At 38.3% G+C, this 11,469-nt stretch overlaps 1 protein-coding gene across 1 annotated transcript; it reads left to right on the top strand.

Moving 5' to 3' along the window:
- The first annotated feature begins 342 nt into the window (after positions 1 to 342).
- LOC145767845 (beta-glucosidase A-like) lies at positions 343 to 5,439 on the top strand. Its single transcript, XM_082579534.1, has 5 exons — positions 343 to 402; positions 968 to 1,063; positions 1,522 to 1,641; positions 3,176 to 3,376; positions 5,293 to 5,439. Exons 1-5 carry the CDS (start codon positions 343 to 345, stop codon positions 5,437 to 5,439), a joined length of 624 nt encoding a protein of 207 aa, XP_082435660.1.
- The last annotated feature ends 6,030 nt before the right edge of the window (positions 5,440 to 11,469 follow it).

Here is an 11,469-nt window from a genome sequence, read left to right as displayed (position 1 = left end):
AACTTACAATACGCGCAAAAATGCAACAAGTTTCAAGCAAAATCAGTCCTGACTGCGCCGTTTAAGCTCCATTGGACAATCAAAGATTGGTCGTTCTCAAATGATCTCTCCGCCTTCTTTTATGTAGAATGATGAAAAGACCAACCTCTGGCTCGTAGCACAGTATAACCAGCATAACATGGTTATGAAGCACAACAAACTAAGGGTTGCGGAAAGTATCCACTTAAGTACTTGGTTTCTAACCACATTTCATGCAAGTATGGCGTGTATCATGTCGATTTCACCGTCCCGGAAAGAAGCAGAACTTTGAAAGCATTTGGCACAGAGCATAAACAAATCATCATGAACAACGGTTTTCCCACGGACCAGCTCACAGAGCTTCTTCCAATTACATCGTCCCAGGTCATGGAGAGCACAACATCTGACTTCACAATGCTCCCGTAGTCGAATTATCCTTCGGATGCTGGTGTGTCTGTTTGGGAGGTATGTGCATGAGATTTTGCTTCTTATATAAAAAAAAAACGTAAGTAGGCCTACGTCTTCCGCCCTACACAGTGATATCAATTTATAAAAGAAATTTGTCTGAAAGCTTTGTGCTTTGCCTCGTGAACTAATAAACAATGCGTTTGCCACTTGTGAGTGTGGGTCGGAGAAAAAAAATTGTTTTCCAGTCAGTTATTTACACCAAGGCTAGCACGATAACGCCATTCTTCTCCAAATGAGTTGATGTACCTGGGATTGTGGTTTTACTGTAAATGGTCGCAAATAAATATGGAAATGCATTTCCATTTTACCATTTAGGTTTTAGAAATTTAAAAAAGCCACCATAAGGACCACAAAGTTTGTGGCGGTCAAATCCAGTTCATAGCGGCCATGGCTAGTTTATGGCGGTCGGTTTTTTATTGTTTTTTGTTACTGTATGTAGATTTCAACTCACTGAAATATTGTTTACAAACTATGGTTGTAGGAACTCAATTCCCTCCCTCCTAGAGAGGCCGATATCTTCCATTATGGAACCTTTCCAGACCGATTCAAATGGAGTGCTTCCTCTTCGGCCTATCAGGTTTGATATAAACAATATGCACTAGTGTGAGAAGCGCATCAAGTTAACGAAATAATTTAAAATCTTTCTTTGCAGAGAAAGACATTTCTGAAACAAATCCTGTTGCAAATAATGCAGGAATTACAACAGCGTGTGAATAAGTTTGGATTTGATTTTGTATTATTATGAAATTTATATGGTCAGACAATTCTTTGTTTAAGTTGGGTAAAAAAGTTTTGAATCAATCCGCATTTCATGAATACAACACACGTTGCTTGAACAATTGAACATCTCTTGGTTATGCTTTGAATTATGATTGGTTATGATTCATTTCCATGTGATTTATAAAGAGAAAGAACTTATATCAAAAATGTAAAATTTACAAGTAGGATTTTGTAGACCTAGCAACAGCAAATTTTCAAAAGCGGAACCTGTCTACATACTTTTAAGAGTCCTCACGTTTGTTCTTGTTTGACCAGATCGAAGGCGGTTGGAACACTGATGGCAAAGGGGAAAGCATCTGGGATAAATTCTCTCACACACCAGGCAAAATAGCCAACGGCGAGACCGGTGATGTGGCATGTGACAGTTACCATAAGGTGAGATCTAAGCCAAGAAGATTGGCTGTTTTGTGTAGGTTTATTCACTCATTTATCTGCATCCTAATTTCAGATGTTTCACATCTTCATAAAGACTTTGAACCACTGACTTTGCCCAGTCTACCGAGTTTGATAGTCTCAAGTTTCTATTTATATTGAAAATGTTTTATCTTTAAACTATTACATCCAGCGTACGTCGAGACACGAAAGAAGTCTAGTAACTTTGTTTTACGTTATTTTTGAAGCACTTGCAGAAACGAGTGAAACTCCAGATTTATCATAACTAGGCTACCGCAGTGACGTTCGGTGGCTTAAACCGTTGGGAAAGCAACTTGGAAGTATGCTGCAGCAAGGTAGTAGGCACGAAGGGCGTAACCGTCGGGCGTAGCCCGAAGGCGTGTTGCCGAAGACAACACTTCCAGCGGGGGGTCTGGGGGGCGTCCCCCAGAAATTTTTGAAAAACACTTCCAATTTTGTGCGCTCTGAGAGCATTTCCAAAACAAATCAAAAATAAAAATCTGTCAAATTGTGATTCGCCTATGTCGTGATCATACATCCATTTAATGTTTAGAAGTCATGAACAATCTTAATTTTAACGTTGCAGGACCAAAATCCTGTGTTAGACATGGAATAATAGTTGTCTAAATGTTTAATTCGTCATGAATGTTCATTCTCAGATATTCTGTTAAGCCTACACTACAAAACTAACACTTAGGCCTAAACATTACAACCGCAAGCAATTTGTACAAAAACCTGGATAAGTTTGCCTCCTGCGTATAGAAGCTTAACAAACTAAATATTGCATCCGCACCTGAACGTTCATTGGCGAAGTAACGTTATATCAACGCTGTAAAAAGGGCAAAGGCATGACTATGAAAGCTAGTACAGTAGGCTAAAGTACATGGCGAGGAGACATCGAAAAACAACAACAAGCTTATTGGCATTATGATGCTGTGCGTGTATCGTGACGAGATACCATTCTGACGAGTTAGTCTAGTCGCTCTAGCGAATGTACGCATTGACGTCACTGGGAAAGCACAACTAACCTACCATAATCATAACACATCTGATTGGCTAAGCAGCTGGTGACGTTTTGCAAAACGGGTGAGGATTGGTTAAAACGAAGGCGTTTTTTGACATTTTTGAATCTGGGAAAGCAAGTTTGATAGTTGCTTACCTAGAGCCTCAGTGATTGTTTCTGACAGAAGCGTTTGCGTCAATTGGCATTTATAGGCAAGACATGCGGTTTGGTAGGACTTAGACAACTCACAAGCGTTACGAGTAATTCTAGTCACGAATACAGTAATTTTCAAGTTAAAATAGACGTGATAAAAATAATAAGTTAAACCTAGAATACAGTCATTATATTTTGCATAGTTTTTGCTAAGGTAAGCACTGCTTTCCTTGCTTTCCCTCACCGATCGTCACTGAGCTACCGCAATAGGGTGGGATAGACTGTGCGATTCCAGCTATAATCTAGTTTATTTTAGTAGGGCTTAGCATTAAATATCATCATTACTAATCACATTGTTAGGTTGAAGAAGATGTAAACTTGCTGAAGACAGTCGGAGTCAATCAATATCGCTTCTCAATCGCCTGGACAAGGATATTCCCTGACGGAACAAAGTCAAAAGTAAACCAACCCGGTGTGGATTTTTACAACCGGCTCATTGATACCTTGCTCGCTGCTGGAATCGAACCTGTGGTTACCCTCTACCACTGGGACTTGCCTCAGGTGAAGGGGCTGATATTTATGACTAATGTGGCTAAATATAGCCTAACTCCAACATTCATTTCATGTTTCCTATTTAATGTTTGATGCTAATGCAATATGTCACTTTTTATACATTTTTATAACTTTGAAGTGCGCTCCCTACGTCTCTTCTGTCTAAAATGAAGTCGCTCCTGTGTGCGGCCGAGTTCTACATCGCATCGCGCGTGGTTGCTGAAAGCGATGTGTACGGTGTCTGTAGGCAAGTGGTGTGGAACGCCAGGGCTGCCACACCTCGCTACCTTTCACCTTAACTTGTTTATGCTGTATTGGTTTTAGAATTTTATTTTGACATATGGGTTCAAGTATCATAATTGAAATTGCTGAATAGTATAGCTTTGGTAGAGAGGTACTTTTTAAAAACCATAGACAGACAATTGATAACAACTTAATAACATTGAATTGCATAATTCAAAATTAATACAGAAATGAAATAGATACATAATTTCAAACGTTTTCGGCAAAACTTTCTGCCCTCTTCAGGAAAATATCTTAATTCATCTAAACAAAACAATTATTCGTAAAATGTTAATAATAAATGACTGAAATTCAATAAAACTGCACTGAACTGCGTACAAGCAACAACTGACGAACAAACACAAAAGGTGGTAGCAATCTGTCATAATTACGCGGGAGTGTGGTCATGAGACAAGATAGTGAGCGGACAACATAACATAAAATAAATGCATGCTAATATAAATTCAACAAAAAAGATGCCCCTCCAGCGAATAATTGTTTGTTGAGCCTGGGGTTGTGCTGCTTTATTTGGAGTGCCTCATGAATTTTAGTTTCATACTCTGATTGACAGCTGCGAATAATCTTGAATGAATCTCTAAGAATTTGTTGGTAGAATCGAGCATATATTTATTAGGAATATAAGGTTTAATTATCGAGTCCAAAAACTTTGCTAATCGGTATTCAGGTGTACCAATCATTGACACTACTGGCCTAACTGGGTTTCCATCTTTATGGACTTTTATAAGACCATACAGTTTTCCTGGGTTGCTTCCGGATGGGATAAGTTTTTTACACAAGTCTTTATCAAATTGTTTCAAGTACGTGCGGATATAATACGCGATAGACTTTTCTTTTTTGATGATAGGATGCGTCCTAACGGTATCATCAATCTTAATGAACTTAGAGGGATCATCAACAATAGAGTCAAGTTTTGTGAATGGTAATCCTCTGTATTCAGAATCGCAGTTCCCTTTCCTTTGTCAAATCGACAAACTTTAATGTTAGGATCTTTGGAGAGACTTAGTAGGGTTTTATGTATAGCTTGATTTCTCCTAGACGAACATACACGTTTAGCATCCGACATGAATTGCCTAACGATAAACTTGATGTCATCTTTTGTGTCATCATCCAAACAAATGTTGTTGGTTCGTTTGATTGAAGAAACGAGCTGTTCAATATTGGCCTTAACAACAACCCCAGGCCTTAACAAGCAGCACGACCCCAGGCTCAACAAACAATTATTCGCTGGAGGGGCATCTTTTTTGTTGAATTTATATTAGCTTGCATTTATTTTATGTTATGTTGTCCTCTCACTATCTTGTCTCATGACCACACTCCCGCGTAATTATGACAGATTGCTACAATGCTACCACCTTTTGTGTTTGTTCGTCAGTTGTTGCTTGTACGCAGTTCAGTGCAGTTTTATTGAATTTCAGTCATTTATTATTAACATTTACGAATAATTGTTTTGTTTAGATGAATTAAGATATTTTCCTGAAGAGGACAGAAAGTTTTGCCGAAAACGTTTGAAATTATGTATCTATTTCATTTCTGTATTAATTTTGAATTATGCAATTCAATGTTATTAAGTTGTTATCAAATTGCTGAATTGTTGCAACTTTTATTTTTATGGCTGCCTACAGGCTCTTGAAGACGTAGGTGGCTTGCTGAATGACACTGTTGTTGAGCATTTCAACGACTATGCGGACTTCTGCTTCAAAACCTACGGAGACCAGGTGAAGTTCTGGATCACATTCAACGAGCCATACGTCGTGACGTGGCTTGGGTAAGTTCTAGTGTGCCTAGTTTCAATCAAGTGCTGTAATCGTCACCAAAGGCAGATGAATCTATACCTCAACGCACCGCAATCGCTTTTGCATTCCGTCTCCACATCGACCTACTTTAGAACGTTTTCCTTTAACAAGTCGATTTTTTTTACCGAAATTGGAACCAGGGAGGACGACATTTAATTATTTATCCTTTTGACAAATAAACGGATTCTAAGGGATATATATTTTTTACACAACCACAGACGGTGGCATCTTAGCTTGGTGAACGCCAAAGGCAAAGAAGATAGTACTTGATAATATGTCATATATCCTAACCCGAAGGTGTCTATAAAATGCCCTGACAAATGCTGTGATAGTTGTAACTAATCATAAGTGAATAATTTTGCCTAACAATTATCTTCGTCCATAAAAAATTCTGCAAACTTGACGTTGATAGTTTTACCTGAGAACCAAGGCTAATTGCTTTGTTACATTGCTTCTATTGTGCGGACAATCTATTGTGTTGTTTGTACCATCTGTGTACCCATATAACTGTGCTACATCTAACAAAGTTATCATTACTTGTATGCATTGCAAGTTTGATGTGACGTTTTTGGGGTCATGCGAATGCGTGATTTCAATACAAATAATGACAATGTTTTAATTGTTTGCAAGACAATGAGTGTTTTTAAAACATTGCTTATTACCGTAAGATAGTACCGTAAATAAAATGGCTTGCGTTCTTCTGGTGAGTGTACTTGGTTATCAGAAGATTGCAAGCTATTTTATTTATCAAATACCTTGTGAGCTTGTGAGTTTCTTTCTGTTATTTGCTTTATGGTGTTGGAATTTTCATGCCTCTACTTATCTTCTTGTTGCTCGATGTTGCTTATGATTGTTCAAATTAAAGTTGCTATTCCTAGAAACGGTATCGGAGTGTTTGCTCTTGGGTCTATCAGTCTGGCACTATCCCATACAAATCCGCTTACAACATCATAAGATCTCACGCCAAGGCCTATAGGACATACGAGCGGCTTTACAAGTTCTCCCAGGGCGGAACGGTAGGAATGACTTTGAGCACTGAATGGGCGGAACCAAAGGATCCGAACAATCCGGAAGATGTTAAAGCGGCAGATAGGATGCTGCAGGTAGAAATTGTACACTTTAGTAAACTAATTTGCGTTTCTATATTAACACTTGTGAGCATAAATTCAGTTGTATTTATTGTCTGAACTAAGTACTCAAATGTTTGTTTTCCCTAATGGTGTCCATCAAATGTTAAATATTTGAATCCAATATACTTAATGCTATATAATTTATGCCGTATACTCAATTACTTATACAACTAGATACTCATCCTATAGTATCTTTACCCATGTTTTCAGTTCATCATAGGATTGTTTGCTCATCCTATATTCAAGAACGGAGATTTTCCTGAGATTGTTAAAGAACTAGTTGCAAGTAAAAGCAAAGATCAAGGTAAACTTTTCATCACGTCGTGGGGTTTGACTCTTTAGTTAAAGCATGCTGTGAGATGAAACTTTTCTATCTTGCATATCCTACAAAATTTCATGTTGCATGCTTTTTTATACTTTCAATCGTGAACCTTGAAACTTTACTTGCGCGTTGCTGAAGCGTTAATGTTGAAAATAGAAGTTATCTGTTGAATTGACTACAAGAGGCTTCGATGCAAAATTTGCATAAATTTTCTCAAATAATGCCATGCAGTCATATCGCATAATGTAACTGATACATCAATTTACGTCGCAGACACGTCTATGACGAAACATCAAATCAAACGATAACAATAGTATGCATGAAAACAATCATAATAGTTCCAAGTTTTCCCACTTTCCAGGGTTGAGTGAATCGCGATTGCCGGAGTTTACGGAAGCGAAAAAAGAGGAAATTGCCGGGACATACGACTTCTTTGCAATAAATGGATCACGTCACGAATAGTGACATCACAAACCAAACCATTGTTTCCACCCAGCCACGAATCTGACAGAGACACGCACGAAGTTAGTATGGCAATTGACAACATAGGCTACATCTTTTTTTCTGCTTTAAAAATCGCCAGTAAAAATAGTTAGTGGCTGTTTTGTCTTCCTCTGAATCATTGAACTCTGTTCAACAGCGACGTCAGATTGTCTTACGCTAGAACCGAACCAGCCAACGTTCGAATGTTATCTTACCAGCCAAACGTTCGTGTCAGAGTTGACATCTGCTGCTTCGAAGATAGCCTGCCCATTTTAAGAATTGGTTGAGTGAATCTTTATCCTCGAAGTGAGAAAGCTTTCTTCTGAGACTTTCGCACACTTGTAGACTGTAGACTTGTAGGGGTAGTTTCGAACACTTGTAGACTGTGTATAGTCTTTGAACCAGCCACAGCTTTTCACATTACACCCACCAACCCACAAATAATATTGTAGCCTCTGCAAAGTATCAATCAGAACCGCCACAATTGTTAATTCATGGGCTATTTCTGTCACCAACAAATCGTTTTTTGCACATCAGAAATCGCCTGTAAAATGAATAACCAGTGGCGAACAGCTGTTAAGTTAGAGTTGAGTTAATGTTGACGCTCAGTGCTTAATCCAAGATTTCTTTATAGATTGATTGATTGAATCTTTATCCTCGGACTGGGAAAGCTTCTTGCAGAGCTTAATCCTGGCAGTTTCGCATACTTGTAGAGGCTTTGAATCACTGACGCAGGCCCGGTCACCGAGATTGACAGAGTGAAGTTTCCGATTGTTGAAGTCTTGTTGCCGGGGAACTATTCCATTCATTAGATGCCGCTGAATGGAGAGCAGTCCTTAACGTGCGTTGCTCAAGCGCACACCCCGAGAGTCGAACCAGCGCCGCTTGATCTTGAAGCTTCTTCGTTCCAGAAGTGACGCGCTAACCAATTGAGCTATCGAGGAAGCGATTCCTGGAGCAACCCAGGCTTACCCTGACTGGCTACAAGTTGTTCCCTGGGGAATGCGACGATTGCTCAACTGGATTGACCGGGAGTACAACCAACCCTCCTATCTAGGCTACATCACTGAGAATGGAGTTGGAACAAGTTACGCCACTGTGGACGACCAAGTCAGAGTGTTTTACTACAAATCTTACATCAACGAAGCTTTGAAAGGTAAAGATATATAGTTGTAGTCCACCAAGTACAAGTTTCGGCTGTATAGTCGAGTGGTGAAAGCCATGGTACGACGTTTGTAAGGCCGCGAGTTCGACATTGCTCAAGAGCATGTGGCTGTGTCTTGCGGAATTTAAAATAGTTACAATCAGAGTAATATTGTTACACGAATTTGAAAAAAAAACTGCGTTTGTTGCTTTATTTTTTGTCCTAAACTAATGCATTCCGAAACTCATGGCTAGCTTCTAGTTTTATGGAACCAAATTTCTCATAAGTAACACCTTAGCCTGCTTGAATCTGCTGTTTACATCTTCGTTTGTGTATTTTAGGTCTACAATTGAGTTTGTAGTATGAATATTTTTAGTAGAGAGAAGACAATTGAGCAAGTTGTTGAAATTATCTGAAATTTCTAAGTTCAAATTAGGAGTTTTTGAAATTGTGGATTTGTGTCAAGTCGCATCACAAATATCATGCAGGCTACATAATAAGTCATTTCGCTTACGGGTGTTTATAAACATGACTCATAAATTACATCCACAAACAATACAGCATTTACATCAACAAAGCTAAGTTCGAAGCTCACTTTTTATTGAAGATTGTGTCAATCAATTTGCAAATACATTTTTAGTCCGCCAGCGTCGAAACAATGTAACAGCGAATTGAGGAACATGTGTAAACAAAGGAAATGTGAAATAACCCACAGTCAGCAAATCTACATAAATTTAACGCTTACAAATGTTGAATAAATGTAAAAGGGCTGGATTGCTGACTGGGTCCTTATTGTTTGAAGCACAAAAAATACGCGTAAAGGCGACAACATCAGCAAGGCAGCGATTATGTTTCTGGCCAATAAAAAAAATGATTATGTATAACGAAGCTTGAAAGTTTGTCGTAAAAAATATTGCAGAGATACAATAAACATAATCATTTTGTGCCAGATTGTGAGAAGACTTCCTAGATTCTTTCCAAACATTTGCATGATTGCAAATTATTTTCTATAACTTTATATTGCTAAAAAATGGTTTCTTTGTTGAAACAACGTGGCTACAATTCTATAAAAAATTCTTAGGCCTACTACATTGAAGTAATGAATTTTTTTTTTGTGATTTTGCTGATGACGCTTTACAATATCCGAGAAGTAAAAAATAATAATGATGAATTATTTTACAAAACCGTGGTTTGCAAGCGCTTCACAAAAAATTGTTGGGGGAAATTTACTATTAGACGTAAAACGTTTGTAAAAGAAAATTGTCGGTTTACGTATTTATAATGTTTATTGTGCTGTTATCGAATTATAAACTGCCTGTATTGTCTACTTTGTGGTTGCCGGCCAGCTTAGAGCAGCATGCAAACTACGCGTTTATGGTATTTGCATCGTGTTATGATTCTCGAAAATTTCCCACAAGGTCTTTATTTTTATCGCGATATTTTGTGCCTCTTCTGTCCTAAACTTGAAGTCATTGTGCAGCACAATCCACATCGGTTTTTAGACTCAGTCTTCATTGAAAATCTTATGTGTGGTGCATCATTTCAAGTAGTGTCTTCCCCTAAGCTGTTACACAAACCGCCCAGAACCAGGTTGATTATTATGCATCTGACAGCCGTTGAGAGCCCGTTATTGTATGTGTGGAATTATTATTGTAGATGTCTGACTAAATTCATGCCAAAGTCGAGCAAATTCTGCTTTCGGGATCCTTGCCGTTATTTACCGTATTTTTTGTTGATAAGTTTAGGCAGCATTTTTCCAAGATAAATGAAGACATTGGTATTGTTCGTCACTTAGATTTAGTTTTCTCAGCATTGTTTATTCATTCTTTGATCAACTAGTTTGTCTCACTTTTGGTATAATCGGATCGTTTTTAAATGGCGGGTCTTCACAATAGCCGGCCTCTTATACATTGGCGCAACGTATTCAGATGTTGAATCAATGATCAAGAAAGCTGATTTGTTGTTTGTCTTATGTGACGCCTAACTTTATGCCTTGTCCACATTACAAAATGCTATGTAATGTAGATGAGGCATTACCATCTTTATTTTGCGCTTTTTGGAACAACACACAGTGCATGGTGAAACAAAAATGCAGGACACAGGCTAACAACAAGTAGGCGACATAAAGCAGGGAAGGGACGCCATCGAGTTAGCTGCTAGGTATAAAATGGAGCCTATCTCATAATTTTGAGTGTATCTCACAATTACTGTTTGCAAAAACGCTATTTCTCCGGCTTCTCCCAAAAGCATTTGCAGTGATACATTTCCTCAATTGCAAGTTTTGTCAATGAGAGCATTTCCATAGAACGTTTGTTTCGAAACCAGGTTTTCGTGCCTGTACCCAAGAGAAGATTTCTTATTGTAACGTTTTTTATTCGTCAATGAATATTATCTGCTTGAAACAACTGTTTTGAATAGTTTGTGGCCTGCATAGCCTACTGGCCGGTGTCCTTTTAAAAGGCAAACAAAACATTCATCAAAAAAGCAAAAATCACCAAATTTAGCATACCTAAAAAGTTATGACAATACAACTTTGTGCCTGAAATGTCACCTTAAAAGAGCAACGAGAACTTGTGGCGGCTTTTAATGGGTTAAGAAGGATCCTATAGTCTTGTTTATATATGCCATGTTTCATGACAATAGACCTGCCATTCGTGAGGTAGCTGTTAGGCGAATTCTGAGAGCACGAAAGCTTTCATCTACAATAATACGAAAATTCCATCACTCTGCTGATCAACTAAATCTTAATGCAATGGATTATATTGATATGTTTGACTGGACACGGATTGACGTTCCTGAACCACCATTATTATCATCTAAGAGTGAGGATGAACTTTCATCACCATCATCACGTGCCGTCTCCGATCCGGAGGTTGGCTGTCATTTTCTTTTCCACAAGTTACGTTCTTCCGCTACTCCTTTTGTTT

The sequence above is a fragment of the Aplidium turbinatum genome, chromosome 1 (genome assembly GCF_918807975.1).
Source record: "Aplidium turbinatum chromosome 1, kaAplTurb1.1, whole genome shotgun sequence".
Lineage (NCBI taxonomy): Eukaryota > Metazoa > Chordata > Ascidiacea > Aplousobranchia > Polyclinidae > Aplidium > Aplidium turbinatum.
The sequence above is the reverse complement of the archived record's forward strand: the minus strand, read 5'-3'. Positions and strand labels throughout refer to the sequence as shown.